The 18,661-nt window shown below is 39.1% G+C and overlaps 1 protein-coding gene across 1 annotated transcript in view; it reads right to left on the bottom strand.

Moving 5' to 3' along the window:
- The window catches only part of CACNA1C (calcium voltage-gated channel subunit alpha1 C), a 488,233-nt gene that overhangs the window by 153,325 nt on the left and 316,247 nt on the right, over positions 1-18,661 (bottom strand). Inside the window, 2 exon segments of the mRNA XM_040562696.1 lie at positions 14,193-14,389; positions 16,930-17,091. Of these exon segments, the coding sequence (XP_040418630.1) occupies positions 14,193-14,389; positions 16,930-17,091 (359 nt within the window).

Genomic DNA, 18,661 nt, shown 5'->3' with positions numbered 1-18,661 from the left:
AATCCTGCACACTGTATTCTTCTTTGACCTCTAAACAGTCATAGAATCACAGAACAGCTTGGGTTGGAAGGGAGCTTGAAGATCACATAGTTCCAACCCCTCTGCCATGGGCAGGGATGCCACCCACTAGGTCAGGTTGCCCAGTCCTGTGTATGTTATATGCTTCTTCCATGTAACGTGCTAAATATATTAATTATGCATTTTGCAACTTATTATAAATCACACTAATCTAGCGTTACTTTTAACATGGAAATTACTCATTGTTATTCACAATTCCTAACTTTTTCACAAAACTATTAATGCTAAAAAGAAGCCCCAAGAAGATTTGAATGAGGGATTATAAAGAGACACAGTACGAAAATTGGCTTTCTATATATGTCAAGTTCCATAAGCACTTCTAACTTGTGGGACAAACTGTGGGATTGATTATATAGCACTGAAATCCTACAGATTCCGAATCTGCTATTGTGTTTGGAACCTGAATATTTTAAGGCTCATACACAGCTTGTCAATAATGACATGAAAAAAAGCACATTTTTGCTTTAGAAATCCCTGGTTGGTCTCTACATACACCTCAAGTAAGTCTATATACAGTTTCTGTCTGTCTGACTTCACCATTCACAGAAGGAGCAAGAAAAGGCACATATTTATTACCCATCATATGTCTTTAAAGATGGATTTAGACTTACTGCATTATTATCCTAAGGATGAAGATTCCACCTTGCAGATCCTTCAATATTTGAAATCTAATTAGTTGTCTTCACTTGGTTGGTTTTTAATCCAGTACTCATGTATGTGCATAATTTACAGCATATGAGTAATTCCATTAAAGCCAATGGTCAATATTATTGTTACCAGCAGAATTGAATGGATATGCATAAGTGCTCTGCTTGAATGGGATGAGGCACAGGACTGGGAGAAATATATGATAAAGAGCTCATTTTCTGAAATTCCCAGAGGAAAAAAGCTCCATAAAATTAGAAGTTTTGTGTACACAGTGACTAAGAAATTACAAAATCATTGGTTCAAGCAAAAAGATTTAAGCATTTCAGTCTAGACATTCTAGTGCATCATTAGAAGTATTATCATTTATCTTGTCAACTTGAAATACTTTAAGCCTTCCTGAGTCTTAAAGACAGGTGATAAGGAGTGGGAATTGAAGGTCTCGGAGCTGACTCAAGGTAAAGGAGAGAGAAGGGGGTGAAAAAATTACAACCTCCCCAAATAAGCAAAAATATATATTAAAAAGGAAGAAAAAACAAAGGAACTAGACTTACTTTTATGGGCTTGGAATCAATAGAATAAAATTTCTTACGAATGGCATAAAATATAAGCAAAGGACTCCAGATGCCTTTGCTCTTATTCTGGGTAGAATTTCTTTCTAAGCATTGACATTCTAATGGTCTTAAAAGGACTGTAGGCCACAGGTGCTCCTTACAACCATTCTGAAATACTCTGTATTTTGTAGCTGATGCTGTCAGATGGATGCAAAGAAGAGACCGGAGTGTTCATCCCAGGCTCAGTCTGATGACACTCAAAGGAAGGAGCAGCACTTGATCAGTTGCTCATGCTAAAAATTATTTGTTTTGACAATCACATTTGCTTTATTTTGAAGTTCTTAAGGGAAAGGCAAGTTTTAAGCTCAGCTGTCATCTCCAAGCACTTATAAGTCTCTTCTTACTGTCTAACCTCAATTATGGAATTTTACAAATTTTGTATGTGCAAATAGACAGCTAGAATCCTTTTGCAGAGTGTCTTCAGGACACAGGCAAGACAGAACTGCGTGAAGACAAGTGCACAGGGATCATAAAACAGAGCAAAAAAATGCTCCAGACAGGTTTTTCTGGTATATGGTCACTGTAGATAAAAGCAAATAATGTAGGCAATAGTCATCATACATGGCAGTGGGAAGAATAATATGTAGTGTTCCAAGATTCCTACATGCACCTTGGTTCCCCAATTGTTCTATGTGTTGTGTAGTGACAGAAAGAGCAAATTGAAATTCCACCCTGAGCCAGAAATATTAGCTGTTTGTTCAGAACTCACCACAGGAGCTAAATGGAGACATTTACTGAGAAAGGACTGCCTTGATAAAGACAACAGAAACATCAAGGGAAACAATTCAAGATGAGTACAGAAGAGAGAAGGGGAAGCAAGCAGACATATGAAAAGATGGAGTCTGCAGAGGTTGCCTCTTCAACCCTGTCAACAAAGACTATGTTGAATCTGGTCTAGATGTCCTCACCAAAGGACACCTTCTCTGATCCAGAAGAACATTAATTCGTGATTCATTTTAGAAAAAAAAACTTTGGGTATAGCTATAATTCACTGCTATACTGCCCAATTTTCTTGATAAGACATTGAAGTATCCAGAACTGACCAAGCTTCCCACACTGCTCTATGAAGAAGACAATTGAAAGCAGTGCCAGGCTCAATTTCAGAGTCACAAGAGCACGCGCTCCAGAAAAAAGCACACCTTGACTGGCTTGAAATTCTTGGTCAGTGTAAAAGCAGGAATCCTGCAGAAGGGCCCTACCAGGCTATGGCAATCTGTGCAAGAACAAGGCTAGAGTAGAGATCCTGAAGCACGACCTTCTAACTGTCAGCTGCTTGATGGCAGACAAACTGAAAACATGTAGAATAGCTACTTGAACTTCTCTGCAAGTATACAATCACAGTGGAATGGCATTTTGTCTTTATATGAACTCCCTCCAATGAAGAAAACATAAAAGATATGAAGCAAATGGTATTTTATTTTTGTTGCACATAGTATGCAGGAAGTGCATTGCTACCGATAGAATATGCCAAGCTTGTTTCTTTATAGCAGCACTGAGTTATATTTTCATCACTCATTAAATATGGCCCCACCTTTCCATGGATATGCCCCCTTCTGCAGCGGGAAAGGCTGTACAAAGTCTGAGACATAAAAAAAGCAACAATTCTAAATCATCTAGCCCCAGATTGCTGATACCGTAATGTTGACAATGAATCCTTCCACTGCATTTTTTACCTGCCACTGTATAGCCACTGGACTCCATGATATCATTTCATTCTTTGGTAACTTTCTATATTCATATTTCATCTGTTTTTGGTCTGGGTGCACATTGTTTTTTGCAGCTGGCTGTTCTTTAACAGGCTGAGCTATTATGGGAAATATGAGGTCTCTGTCTGAGAGTGGGAAGAGAATTAAAATTTGCATTCAAATACCGGCAGGTCAAAATGTCTGTGGTACACAATGATTGAGCTGAACTTTTTCCACTGCAAGCTACTTGTTTTGAAAATGCTCACTGATCCCATATTTCTATGGCATGGTAGTTTGTGCTTGCAGAAGAGGTAGAGGGAATATTGACATGGGTCTGTTTACTACTGTCTTAATTAAATCCATAATTTTAAGTGGCCTTCACACAAGTCTACTGTCCTTCCTTCTACTGCTAAAGGTTGCTGGCATTTGACTTCACACTTATCATTTCAAATCAGATAAATAGAAAGTTAGGCTCTCCCTTGATTTGAAGAAAACAACAGTGTTACTTAGTTTTGATTTCACCAAGTTGCAAGATCTATTAGTACCAGTAATGTCCCAAAGGGGCACAGGTTACCATGGCAAGTCAACAACCTCAAAAGTGGATTTTGCTGACATAACCTAAGCATATTGAAATGTTAGTGCAAGTATCACTGGGAAATTCCTGTAGTCAATTATACTAAGGGTGGGAAAACAAAAATAATAGTGGGATAATACCACCTGTGCTTTTAATTTTTTTTTTTTTTTTTTTAAATGGAGGGCATTATGTACCTCTGCAGAGTGTTTGGCAATACAGGGATTCTGAACTCCTACTGCAAACATTATTTACACAGCTAGAATTTCTTACATCAAAGGCAATTTAATTCAGAGCTCCAATAAACCTCCTGCTTTGCCACCTTACCCTCTTTCTCTAGGTTTAATATGTAAAAGAGGGGAAAACAAAAAGCAAAATAAAAACCAAACAACCAAAACCAGAAAACCACAAAAACAAACAAACTTTTTTTCAATATATTTCAATTCAGTTTAGCATAGAACACTTGTCCATGGACTTTAGAATCAATCAGACCATGTCTTCCACTGAGATTTAAGGAAGAACTGTTGGTATCATAATTGATTACTCATGGTTGCTTCTGTTCCTAGTTAGCTAGGAAATAACTGCTTCCTTCTTTAAAGTTCATTTTGGAAAAGTAGTATAGAAAAGTGACTCGTGTGGTCACCGCCAGTCCAGATACCCTGACATTCCAGAAACAAAGTAAGCTAGATGGGAATCAGTTTCAGAAAAGCAGGCCTGAGAAGGATTTTGCTATCAAAGAGGCCATCAATGTTTGTGGCCTGGCCAGTTCATGTCTGTTCCCCCTCCAGTTTCAGCTACATGAACTGTTTCCAATAAAACCTATAGCACTGCATAGAAAACACAAGCAGATTCATGGTGTTCTGTATCACAACTGTCTTTGCAGCCCTCGGTTTCTGTGCTTGGATATGTAGACCTCTTTTGCCAAAGTGTTAATTCTAGACTAACTTCACTGAAAGCAGAGAACTGAAACTGTGCCAGTGGAAGATCAGAACTCATCCTTCAGTGTACAGAGCACACTGACATCCTTGAGGGCAACACTGGAGAGAGATGAATGAAAAGCATTTAAAATGAGTCAGCCATGAGCTGATTCTAGTGCTTCTAGAACAAAGTAGGAGGTTGAACGAAGTGGCCCACTGATTTCAGAGTATTCACCCCTTCTGAATTACTGTTCTAGCAGCGATAGCAGCCTAACAATAATTCTTTGGAACCCAACTTCCAAAAACCCCAATGCAAACTTCCAAAACAGAAATGCAAACGGACAACTAACTGCAAATCAAAATCCCTCTATATAGCAATATCTCAGCTATATATTTGCATACATGCATTTTAGTTTTAAATTTTTCTTTGGCCTGTTTTTACCCAAAGACAAATCTTGATAATCATTTATTGCCAAGTTATGAAGCAGCTCTTATTCTGTAGTGCACTGGATCTGTTGCATTTTGAGGATGAAAATAATCACCTCTAAACGAAAGTGTGTTTTTTTTTGTTTGTTTGCTATTTTATTTTTATTTTATTTTATTTTATTTTATTTTATTTTATTTTATTTTATTTTTTAAAGGTGTTTCAGGTCACCCTCTGTCTGCATTGAGACTGACTGGGCCATACAGACCAGCTGCAAAAGAACAGACGATACACTGACCCAGGCAGAACTCCGACAGATAAAATGCCCAGACTGGGCAGGTCTCCATGACTTTCCACAAACATAGCCTGGAGTCCAGTATGCCATGCCCCTGCTCTTGATCCATTTTGCTCGTTGATACAGGTAGCTGACAGACCATTTTTCCTTATCGTCCCTACTGAACAGCTAACATCAACAGTGGCATTACCTTTGCCTTCTTATTGCACTACTCTTTTTGCCTCCTGAGCAGTAGATCTACTTAGAGGAGATTCATGTTATTGAACTGTCTCCAGTGTTCTGCTGAAGTCAGATCCCTGTACAGAAACCATCACCCATTAAGGCTCCCCATGCTCTCATGCGGCTGATTACACGACTGGGTTAGCTTGTTGGGTGAATTTACAAGTTGCAGAAATGCTGTGTAGTGACCTCCAAAAATTATTTTGACTTGTGTGACTTAATCAGGATTTGAATTTAGGCCTCCTGAAGCAAAAGTAACAGAGCTTTGCATGTGTTGCCTTGTTCCTACGTTAAGTGCATACAGCTTTTTTTTCCCCTTGAAAAGGAAAAGGTTGATCTTTGAAAAAGTCATCCAAATGCCCAAAGGCTATTTAACCACAGGGCTCACAGTTCTTTCATTACAGCTACTGCAGCAGTTCCATCTCTTACTGCTGCTTAGTTATTTAAAAACCTTTTCATCTTTTAAAGGCTTTGGAAATTCACTCCAAAAGAATAAAATGCTGATTTCAAGCATGAAAATATCCCCGATGATGGTGGGTTTCCAAATCTGAAGATTTCATTTCATCTTAGAATTCTGGGCTTTCCCTTCCTGTCTCTGTTTATTTTGTATTTACGTTTGCAGGGCTGATTATCCAGAAAGGATTTTCTGCCTGTTTTATTGTACTGCTATTTAAGAAAGGCTTCTATTTATCTCAGTGCAGTCTGATAGCAAATTCTACCACAAGTATATCAGAACAGCACTGATTGCTGCATGCATGGGAATACACGAACACATACTGTTCATTGATTTACATAGTCAATTAAGTCCTTAAAAATAAAGATAATGAAAAACAGTACTGTAAGCTGTAGATAATCACTACCTTCTTTACTAAGGGGAGGCACCACTATTGATTCTTTTTTTTTTTTGCGCTTGATCAGTGTATCCCACTTGCATTTGTAGCCAGTTCCCCAATTTATGATATTGCTAGAAACCCGTTCTATATTTCAGATGATGAATCCACCTTTCAGTCGTGAAATCACACCCAAAAATCTCAAATAAAATGCATGATATTTAGATCTCATAGCACACAGCTAATAAGTCTTCATCTGATAGGCACACTACCCACTTATGCACTAGAGGTATACTGAAGAAACAACTATCAGAGAATATGAACAAGGTGCAACTGTATATCAGTCGACAAGGCTGCCCCTTCTCTTTTCCTTGTGAATCTTATCAGAAACACCATGTAGACAAGATGAGCACAATGTCCAGGACTGACTTCTAGATATGCTTTAAAAATCCACAGTAGGGATGTTCTGTGGCAACAAGTCCCCTGACTCAGACCCAAACCCTTCATTTAGTAATTCTGGTCACTTTGCATCTTCAGGGAAACATGTCTGACATTTTTAGCCCTTCAATTTGAACACAGTTCATAGAATTGAATTTTGAAGACAATGGCTGTAGAGGATGCCATGAGAGCAGCTAAACTATATGCTATGACATCATGACCACCTATCAGAGAGCCTGCAAGTTCTGTTTAGGCAGAAATCCTGCTGAAATCAATGAAAAAAAGACAACAGTGGTTAACCAATTCTCTGCACAGGCAGGAAAAGACTTATTTTTTCATAGTGAGATTGGTGAAGGACTGGTTGTATTGCCTTACATCTTGAAAACAAGATGTTGAAACAAAATTAAACTCAAGGATTATAAATCTTCAATATTTGAGCCACCACTTGGGTTCTGACCTTAGGCATATCCTCCACACTTTTTCTTTCCTGTGGACTAGATAATGAACCAAAGCCTGTTATTTGTGAAACTGCCTAGTGGATCTGGGTCCAAACTTAACTCCTCTGAAGATGATTACTTCAGAAGGCAGTGATAATCAGTTCTTGAAAAACTGGTAGTATGGCCCAAACGGCGCACCCACAAACATAGGCACTCAAAATCCTAAGACACTTAGAAGTGTCCCAGTAGCTTTGCTCTTAATTTTATAGCTCTGGGATAAAAGATTAAAGAATAAAGACAAGAAAGGTCTGTGTGGTGATTAGATAGCAGTAATTAGGAAAGAGCCTAAGGAAGAACAAAAGAAGAAAGAATAGAGAAAGGGCAACAGAAAGACAGAGCAATTAAAGAGGTCCTTCCCACGCAGGAGCACTGGGCAGAGGTCTCCACTAACACCAGTTTAACCATCCCATGAAGAAGCTTATTTTTAATAGATAGCTTCTTTTCATACAGAGGAAGAGGGCTGAGAGGCCCAAAGTTGAGGCCTGAAGGGCTCATGAAAACTTCATTTCACAAAATAAGTGTCTCTTTTGCATAAAGCAAATGTTCAGCAGCAGATTTTTTGTGGCAGGTGGCAAACAGCAAGTCACTGCTGTTATGTTCAAGGCAGCAGTATAGGCAACCATGACAGTTGCATGTGCAATTGTTCATGAGAAAAAGGAAAAAAATTCAGGTCAGCATTTATGCAAATTAAGGATGGACACTGCTTTTTTTTTTAGTGCATTAGTGCTGTGGCCCTTCAGTGCTCTGAACTATGGTCCCTCTTCCCTTACCCACCACTGTTACAGCAGAAGGAGAAGAAATAACCTCTGCAATCCCAGAGATGGGTTGCTCATACTTGCGTGCTTATTCTTTGTTAATTTTTCACATCCATGCCAAAGCCTGCCAAAAAGATGATTAAAAAACCTCAACCCCACAACAATAAAAGCCGAGCACTTTCTTGGAGGGATGGGGGTGGATGGGGAATAAACGCCATGGAAACGTAGACAGATATATTCTTAGAATCAGATCATTCTCTTGTGTGGAAAGCCTTACTAAATCAAGACTAAGCGCTGCAAGAATAAATGGTTAGAAGGAAAAACACAGCTGGCAAAAATTGGGGGTTGCAGCTCTGCGTTTAACATCTTCCACTTTGTGGCAATATCACTGCATTCCTCATATCTTCCTCATTGGCTGCAACAAGCTGTGGAGGGATGAGAAAAGCTCAGGATATTTCAATGCTGTCAGCAAAGTAAATTATACCTGTTGTCCAGTTTATTTCCTATTTTAATTTAATCTCAGGTATTGTAAAGGTGACCATGAGCTCCAGTTTCAAGTTCCATTTAGTGACTCTTGGAGGTATGATCTCTCAGAGTCAGAGATAGAAGGGTCTTCCAGTACAGCCTGTCTAACCCACTCCATCTAGCATATACAACACTTTGCTGTCTTTGGGGATGTGATGCTTCTGAAAGCTTTGACTGATTCAGTCTCACTCCACTGTGGCGGCTCTGCTGTCCTATCTTAGATCACTAAAATGTTTTCTTGTCTAGGGACTGGGCAAGTCTACCAAGGATTGTACACTTAAATTTGAGGGAGTCAATCTACTATGTGCCAGTTCAGGCATTTATTCCAGAGACAGGTTAGTGCTCTGGATCTGATCCAGAGCTGGCTCTAGTCCATCTATAATAATACCACAGTCTTTGGTTTACAGTCAGAGCCTTGAGGTAAACTGTCCCTGGAGGCACTGCATGTTATTTTCAGGGACTCAACCAAGCATTCTGATGAGTTTCACAAACGACATGGGACAAAGCCAATATTCCAGAAACGATAGCAGGCTTGTGGCTGCTCATTATTAATATTTAATAATCACGGAGTAGATAAAGTAGAATTATTCAGTCCTAGAATTCAAGGTGCAATGGCCAAGCTGTATGCAAAACATCCCAGGTCAAGGTTCTCCATTACCCAGCAGTATGAACAGCCCAATGCAACAATGTTCTGTTGCATTTTGCATTTGCTCTGTACTCTGTTTTCATTTATGTATGTGATTGCTTAATTGCAGGGGAATGGAGAGACCAGGCACTTAGGATTGAGGCGGCAGTAGACAGTCTTGCATGCAGTGTCACAGGGCTCCAGCTGCAGAAAGCAGATTTCACACAAAGATAAAAGCCTTTCTAGAGACAGGGCACAGTCCAAGTTGTATTTAACTCAGAAGTGAAACTTCCCTGAAGGACAGTAACAAATTGATTAAAAATAATTAAAAGGAAGTGCCATTAGGGAAGGTTGAAAGAACCAAATCTGCTCAGATTAGAAAAAGATTAAGGGGACACAACAAATGCCTACAAATACTTAAATAGGTTGTTAGAAACTGCACAGGGATTTATTTTCCTCCTGAGTCAACAGGACAATAAGAAATAACGGACTGCAGCAGAGACTGATTACTAAACACCAAATGACTCAATTTGTAACATTTAGCTTTACACTTGCTGCCAAAAGCTCCCAAGGCTGAGGGGTCCTCAAAAATGGGCCTTGGTGCCTGCACAGGGGAGCAAGCTGTTGAGGCTGGCTGATCACACTTTAAGAAGGGTCTTGAGAATAATAAATTCAATCTTTCAACAACGCTTAAGAAAAATCATGATGTGTAGAGGTGTCTGTCAGCTCAAATGATTCTATGATCTGACTGCATGTGTGACGAAGCCACCCGGCAGTTATATTGGGACAAAATATGCCTCGAAATGTTGAGGCAGTGTAGTAGATGTGCTCCTACAAACACTTAACACCTCCTTCAACAAAGATCATTTCTTTAGCATAAAGTAAATGAGGTTGTTTTGCAAAGATTTTCATCTTGTCCAACATGGTTATTTTACATTTAAAAATTGCCTCCTTATAAGCAATTATCTTACGTGACACTATAGAAGTGTCAAACCGTTTTTCCTAACATTTTTCTTTTGCATTTCAAAAGAAGCCAATCTATTCACAAATCTTATCTGTTGACTGAGAGAGGAGATTGGAAAGTGTATTGATCTTATTGATGTCAAGTCCTTCTAGGGAATAAAAGTTTATTGCTTTCCTGTCTCTGATCACCTTTTTGTTAGTATATGGATCACAGGCTGGGAAGCAGTACTCCATGAAAGAGACAGGCTTCACTACAGATGTGAAAAGCTGAAGGAGGCATGAGAGGAAGCGTGAAGAAGGAAGCAGAAAACTGAAGGTAAAATTTGAAATGCTACTTCAGTGGATTAAGAGTCCAGGGTTTGTGGAAGGTCATACAGCTTTCTAACTTTTAAACATGCAGGCTTAACCTTGAAAAGTGTGGCATAAGACAGACATGAGTTTCATGACTTTACTAGTTTATTTTTCAGGGTAACATGCTGAAATATTCTAAGGTATCTCCATTCTCACTGAGAGGAATCTAGGTATCTTTCAAAAGCTGTATTTCAGGAAATAGGAAGATATAATTGAAAAGCGCTTACAGAAAAGTTCAAACCAATGGAATTGCTCCATTGGCTAAACATTTCCAGCCAAGTAATTCAGTCCAGAACCTTCTCTATGGTTCTACTGAGTTTTAGGTCAGGGTCTTATTTTCAGATTTAAGGAGGGAGCAAAGAAAACTCCCTGCATCAACATGTATGTCCTTGGAAGACCATCAAAACAGCCACAAAGGTCAGCCATCTGTAAGTCCTCATGTTGTACACATGACTGCATGTGGAACATCTAGACAGCATAATGAAGATTTTACAATGTAGAAGGTGAGATCCTGACTTTTTGAAATTGGAAATTTGACACTGAACTCAGCAGTATTGGATCCAAAACTTGGTGTCTAAATTGAATTTCAGAAGAGCTAAGAACCTAACAGTCAGCTCAAAATTTGAATGCTTAGAACTTTTAATATTAATCCAGTAGTTTATATCATTAAGTTTAAGGAATGACTTCTGAAAATCACCACCCAAAAAATTCAGCCCCATAATTGTATGAATTGCAGAAACCCTTTCTTATACCAACTCTCTAGCTCAGGGCGCAGTTGGAGAGGGGAGATATATGACTAGATTTTTAATTTAATTAATTGTGCAGATATATCTCCTAATAAAGCAAATTTTAATTTCCATGACCTCGCTGTGGACGCAGGAGAGCTTTCAAATTGTTGTTGACCTGAGAATAGAATAGTCTCCTGTCTCTGCTCTCTTGAGGAGACGCAGCCCCCAGTGGGTTTCTACAATGAGTCCACTCTTACTGGCTTAAAAAGGCAGAGGATGGGAAGTAGACTTATGAGTGAATCAGGCTTCACTAAATAAATGGTGGCTCACACAAAGTTTAAAATGCATATCTATATCCTACCCCACTTACTAAAACTTTTCATTCACTCTCAGAAATTGAAATGCTGCATCTTTTGTATTCTTTATCATCCAGAAATATTATTTCTGTTGATCTGGCTAGCTTAAGCAGGAATGCCCTTTGCATGGACTATAAAACTTACTGTATAAAACGTATCAGAAATGGTTTGAGAAATCCACATATGAATTGCTGTGTGAATGCTTAGAGATGGTTTCTACATATGAATATTAAAGCCACAGTGCTTCTCATAGGCATGCCCTGTAGTAACTTTCCAATCAACATTTGCCCACAGAGTAGCACAAACCTCATTGCAGAAGGAAATACTCATCACATCTCAGATACCTACTCTACTGTATGGCAAACACTGATCAGTGCTGTCTTCTATCCACTTTGTCAATATATAAAACAAAGAGGTAAAAAGTGACATGGGACAATAGGTTCTTAGAATTATTTACAGCAGCTTAAGTATGTTTTTCATTTTAGGTGTTCAAGCATTTACTCAAACTTGGTATTTCACAGCTTTTAAACATAGATGATATATATATATATGCATATATATATTTTAAAAAACACAAACTGAATGTACTCCTCCTGCTACTGAAATTGTGTCTGCAGCATTAATTCTAGCTTTTGTGGTATTGTCTAGGAATAACTGGGAACTGAGGATAGCAAATATTTTTGTTTCCACGGCAAGTGTTCTATCAAAGCCATATCCTAAAAGTCTAACAATATGGTTGCCCTTAAAAATAATGACCATCAATTTGTATTAATTCCAGGTCTCAGTTTACCATATCGTCTCTTAAGGAAAAAGAACCACTCAGAAAATTAGTGAAAAAAACTGGCTAAATATCAAACAAAATCCAACAGCTAAAATCCAGGTTGCTGCAGGGACACCATAAAAAATCAGACCATCTGCAGCAGTCATGGTGGAAAATCATTTAGCAGTGAGTATATGCTTTTGGCTTCTCGTATTAGATAACTGATAACTGAGTTCTGAATGATTCACATCCAGTCATGTAAATGACGCATGGACCCAAAAGTGCAGGGATTGGCAGGGTCTTTTGTAAAAAGTGCCCTTGGAGAAAATTACGATAACTTGTGGATAGCTTTCACAATACTAAATGACATACACTGCCAAAGCTATTTTCTTGTTTATTTCTGATATCTTTTACTCTCTCCTATTTCCTCTGAACTACCCATAAATCCTCTCAATCACACAAAGACAGATGGTGCTAGGAGATTGGAGGAATGTGAGCTAAATGTGACAAAAAGACAGGTATATCATATACAGCCACAGTAGAGCAGTAGAGTAGTTTTGCCCAGTTCCTATTCTGACCTAACCTCTATTCTTCTCCATTATTTTATTAATTTATACCCTTTCTTCAAGTAAAGCTAATTTTTATGTTCCGAGCCTTAGACTTTCCTTGTGGTTTGATCTCTGCACTTTATCTCAGGCATTAGAAGGAAACTAGAATCACAGTTCTAATCTAAATTTAAGAGGATAAAGAGACAACTGTTAGCTGTTCCACACAGAGAATATCTATTGCAGATAAGCTAAATCTTCAAAGGAAAGTCTTATAAACCCTAACCCACTGGTGGGTAGAATACAGCTTCAGGCTCATGTTTAAGAAAGAAGCTGATGTTGATTAACAATGCAAGCCTGCTTTAGTCCAGATTTCCCTTTCACGTGTTTTGGGTCTTCAGCTGAACTCCATCATGCGTTGTAGCACAAGTCCTATTTACAATGGAATTCCTATCATCTTGGAGAACCAGGTGTCATAACATGCCAGTTGTCAGATGTAGTCATAGTCCAGGGTTACCCTTATGCAGTCAGGACTCAGCTGTATGTGGATTAAATGCCTGGACCATAACATATTGCTGCAAAAGTTGATGGCAAGAGCTGAATACAGGAGTGTTTATATCTGGTTTACAGGTAAAGGCCAAATCTGATTTTAACTCCTATAGTATAATTGTATTGCCACTGAATTCCTCTAACAGGTCAGGGATTACAAGGGAGAAACAAAAGCCATTGAATTTTCCAGTTTTAGTGTAAAGGACAAGACGAGATTTAATTTAAAAATCTGCATTTAGATTAAAGAATGTAATCTTTTGGCTAAAGATGTAACAAAGATTTATACTAATATCAGAGTAAGGAGAGAGTTAAGAATTAGTGTTAGGATAAAAGTCATAATCAGGAGTAGTGCTGGCATGAAGAGGGGTTTGTGAGACCTGTGAGCTGATCAGCATAGTGCCTTTGTTACAGTAATGCCACGGGTAAAGCACCCAGTTGCCTTTTACAAATACTTCAACATCAGTAATCTGGAGACGTAAGGAATAGTTCACCCCTGCACAGAGGATCTTCATATGGCATTCTGGTCAACAAAGGTACATTGCGTATCTTCAAAACAATAAGCCATGTGCCAACTAGTAAGCCATGTGCCATCTTTCAACATTATAATTTCAATGGAAAGTCAATGTTTACATTTAACTGCACCATATAAACCCTCCCATTTCTCTCACTAATATGCTGAGTTAATTAAAGCTCCATGCTAGCAACCATGCCTTCACTATCTAGAACAAGCATGAAAAACAAAGATCAAGCTAAAGCCCCAGAGTTTTGACACAAATGGAGCACATGAGCATGCCTTTTAGCTTATCATTTTCGGATACGTACCCAGTAGAGTACATCTGTCCAGCCCTCCATCGTGATGCACTGAAACACCGTCAGCATGGCAAAAGCAAAATTGTCAAAGTTCGTAATGCCGTGCTTGGGTCCCTCCCAGCCTGCTTTGCATTCGGTGCCATTCTGACACTGCCGCCCATGTGCAGACTGGGGGGCACAGGGAGACGGATCATCTTCTGCGGGTGTATCTTAAAGGAGAGGAGGGAGAAAAAGGAGATGAAGAGAATTGATTGCTATTTGACACACTGATAAGCAAGTGAAGGATATCTGATTTTAACAAATGTATTTTGCAGTGAATTTGACAGCTTTCTCTTGAAATACACATGGAACTGTTAATTTTAATGGGCATAGGGATGTTTTGTTGTGCTTTTCTTTTTGTAAAGAAAAGAGAAAATGGCCATGTTGTCAAATTTTACAGTCAAAACTGAAATGTATATTTTTTTAATATGTCCTCCTAGGACGAAGAAATAATGCCTTCCAACATGAGAGGGAACATTAGGTCAAATCTATTACATTTCTTTAGGCTGCATGTTATGACCAGTGTTTTCATATTGCAGTCACCTGACCTCTGGGTTAATCTCAGAAAGGAACTGCAGCACTGACTGGCACTTTGTTGAAGAAGGCTGAACCCCTGCAGCAGACAGGCTTCAGTGCTCTGGAGATAGGATGATATGGTGCTGGGCACTGCTAAATTACAGCTTAGAGTCTCTGGAGCTCTGCTCTTTTGGAGTTCAGAAGCTATGTGGCATTTTATCAATAGCCCAGCGGCACTCAGAAACTTTATGACTCTAATGCTCGATTATCCACCCTTTATTCTGTATAGGTGTTACCAAAGATCTCAGAACCTGTCCAACAAGCCTGCCTAAATCCCTTGGTATATGAAAAATGCTACAAAAAAAAAATATATTCTTATAAGCACGAAATCTCCCGTAAGTTTTTTTGTTTTGTTTCGTTTTTTTTTTTCCAGATATACAGACTTCAGAGTCTCATGCCACATCTATAACAGAAGCAGATATCTATGTGTGGGGGAGCAGATAATTACATTTTTTTTCTTATTCTATATGGCTAAAAAGTAAGTTTCCAAAATTTCTGATCACCAAGGCATGTCAGCAATAGCTGTATTATAATTAGATGCTGTTGTGTAATATTGACAGTATGGAGAAAGATATATCCACTTTAAAGATGTAAAACAAGACTGACAATTCATTACAGTTCTCACATTTGTAGAAAATGAAATTTGCCAACATTAGAAAAGCAGAAAATATAGAACTTCTGAAGCAATTTCCTGTTGTACAATATTCTCTTGATTATGAGCACAACCAGGTCCTAACATTGGCGCCCACCACCACACAGGGAATCATTGCTGCTCAAGTTGAATAAATCAAATGAAAAAAAGAGCAGATGGTTAGATGAGTGAGTGACAATACAAATTAATTATTTTGAAATTCGAATTATCATTTCTGTGAATAATTTCAAAGTTCTTTCCAGATAGATTGGTGAAAAAACTTTCTTTCTATTAATATACTTTTGTTTTCTTATTAGCAGTACCTCTAATGACAGTCACAGACTGTGATTTAAAAAGATGGGTACTGTTGCTCAAGTAGATATTCCTTCATAATGATTCTGGTTTAAAACAGAGATGTGTTTAGGTACAGGATTAATAATAAAATATAAGCATTGATCATTTCCATGATGCCATTTCATTTCCAGCTCAGTCTGCTAGTGGTGAAATCATCGTAACTTTATTGTTGCTTGAGACTGAGGATGGCTTTTAGTGGCAAAGGGCCACATTAAAGAATCCACTACTATGTTCAGCAGGAACTGTTTTTCTTGTAGCCTTGACAGACCAGCCAAAATCTGAGTGCTCAAGATGAGCAAACTGAACTCTCACCGTTACAGACAGTCTCTCTACATCAAAGGTGATTCACATCCAAGGAGCAGAGCAGAAAAACCACTACTGTGAAACCCTGAACAGGTACACAGCAGGGAGCAACAGCCACCCATCTTCTCTGCTAGCACAAATACTCCATTGTGCCTGGAGTCTCCCTCAGAAAATCTTTGTATGTTACCAACCTTCCTTTTCACATATACACCTAAGCAAAGGGCATCTATGATCTTGCTGCTTCATCACTTTTTAAAAAATCTGGACCTGAGGGGTCTTCATCTGTCTTTGTCTGCCTTTCAGCAGAGCACCTCCAGTTTCTGCCATTGCTGCTGCAGTGCATCACTCTCCACACACTGGCATAAGTAAATGACAATGATGTCCCCAGCAAACACAGTGTCTGCATAATGTCTCAGTGTCTTCTGTTTCTACAGATATGAGCCAAGAAAGCTGTTCAAATGGTTTTTCTTTCACTGAGAGGGATAAAGTTTGGGAGAAGAAATGAGATTAAAGGCAACAAACCAAGTATTCAAGCAATGAAGGAGCTAGTCTTGTGAGAAAGGACATTTCCATTCATCCTGGAGATTTCACTTCACTGCAGCAGGTAGACCAGCAGCACCAAAGTACTTTTTCTCCCACTCCCTGCACTTAAGGATCCTAATAAGTGTTTTTTTTCATACTTGGCTGTCATTTGCACTAGGACATACAGACTGTCAAATGGCTGCATAAACCTTCCCTCCTGTCAGAACATCAACACCTGAAACTCGCTTTGTACTGGTGAAAATCTTCACTTGAAAGATAAAAAGCAAAGGAACAGGGCTCCATATCACAGAGAATTCTCCTTACCTATCAGCCCCCCTTGCACGTGGTAGCAGGTCTTATGCATCTTTCCCATGAATAACTCCAGTCCAATGATGGCATAGATGATAATGACAAACAGCACCAGCAGGGCAATATGCAACAAAGGGACCATGGCCTTGATAATGGAGTTTAAAACCACCTGAAGACCTGCAGAGAGAACAGAAAGAAGCACTTATTAGCAAGTGAACAAAATTTAGAGGAAGTACCTAAAAGAGAATATAAGTTGCACAATAATTTCATTTTTAACTTGTTCCTCCTCACCTGAACTCATTTTCTTGATGATGCAAAGATGTACATTTACAGAGCATCTTCCCTCCAGAAGATTCCCAACACTTCACAAATTTATCCCTGAAGCCTGAATTGCAGACTAAAGTAAAACTTGTATTACTTTCCCTGCCACTGAAATTCCACCACTCTGGAAAAGGAATACCTTAGCTGTTTTGCCTGTTCTTGACCTAAGGTGTTTCCCAGATTGTATTCGGGAGAGTTAAAGCATGGGGAAAAAAAAAGAACAACCAGAACTGAGGCAGGACAAGAACAGTGAGACATACAAGAGGGCAAATGGTGGGTTGCCACTGAGCCCCACCGGAGAGGATGGGAAGAGATGGGAAACTGAAGTCATGTCCCTGCTCTGATTCTGGGTTCTTCCAGAGGTGAAGCCAGTCTCAGGCAGAGTCTGAGCTGCTGAAAGACCACCAAATCCATACTGACTGAGAGTTTGTGGCCGTCTTGGGATCTCTCTACACTTCAAATCCACCTCATCTTACTTCAGTCTGAACGAAGGGAGAGTCAGAACCAGCAGTGCTGCTTTTGCCCCAAGATTTAGGTGTCACTGTAACAGAGGTGGTCAAGGTCCCCAGCAAGGGGTATGAACAAAATGTTATTATACAGATATCATTAACACATAAGTACTGTTCACAATCAAGCCATACATTTTCAGCATGGCCTCGTGACTTGCAAACAAGGTGACTCGTAGCCTGCTTTGCTAAAGTGCTAAGCAGCTGCACTCTCAGATGTAGTTGACACAAGCTGCAGAGTCATGTGCCTCTCTGCCTCCTTCTTCTCATTTGTACAACCAGAATAACAAAGCCAGCCTCAGAAGCTTTTAGTAAGGATTTGCATTTACAGTGTCTTAAAGTTATCATTGCTGGTGGCAGTGATGGCAACCACTGTCATTGGCAAGTTATTAATGTTGGAAATATCGAGACCTCTAGAACTCCATAGTCTACAAATAGCCGGATCGGAACAATTAGAAGATCATGATTTTGCAATGACTGAGAGCCAGCAGCCATTAATGTCTCCTGCAAATGCTGTCATCTCCTCAGAGAAGTTGATATTAGTTGTGATTTTCGAAAAATGTGATTCATGAGTTGGAAATGTCTGTTTTACTTCTGCCAAGAGAGTATGTGATAACAATTAACTTTTAAAATCTATCATCTAAGATCTTAGATTCTGTTTCTCTCTCTCTTTTTTTTTTTTTTTTTTTACAAATAATTTTAATACTTTCTAATAAGAACGACATGTCTCTTGACAAGCACTTTTACTCACAGGCAATCCGCTCGTCAGCTCACAGCTAAGGCTGAGTCTTTGTGTTTGGTCCCCAGCCATAATGGAACTCAACAGAAGCAATCAAGGGTGGTGTCAGCTCCCAGGCAAGCAAGATCATTCACTGCCTGCTAGTAGTCCAAAGTGGGCTACTAGCTTCCTCCAGTCAGAA

Source organism: Cygnus olor, chromosome 1 (assembly GCF_009769625.2).
Source record: "Cygnus olor isolate bCygOlo1 chromosome 1, bCygOlo1.pri.v2, whole genome shotgun sequence".
Lineage (NCBI taxonomy): Eukaryota > Metazoa > Chordata > Aves > Anseriformes > Anatidae > Cygnus > Cygnus olor.
Note: the sequence above shows the minus strand (reverse complement) of the source record. Positions and strands in the feature narration are given on the sequence as shown.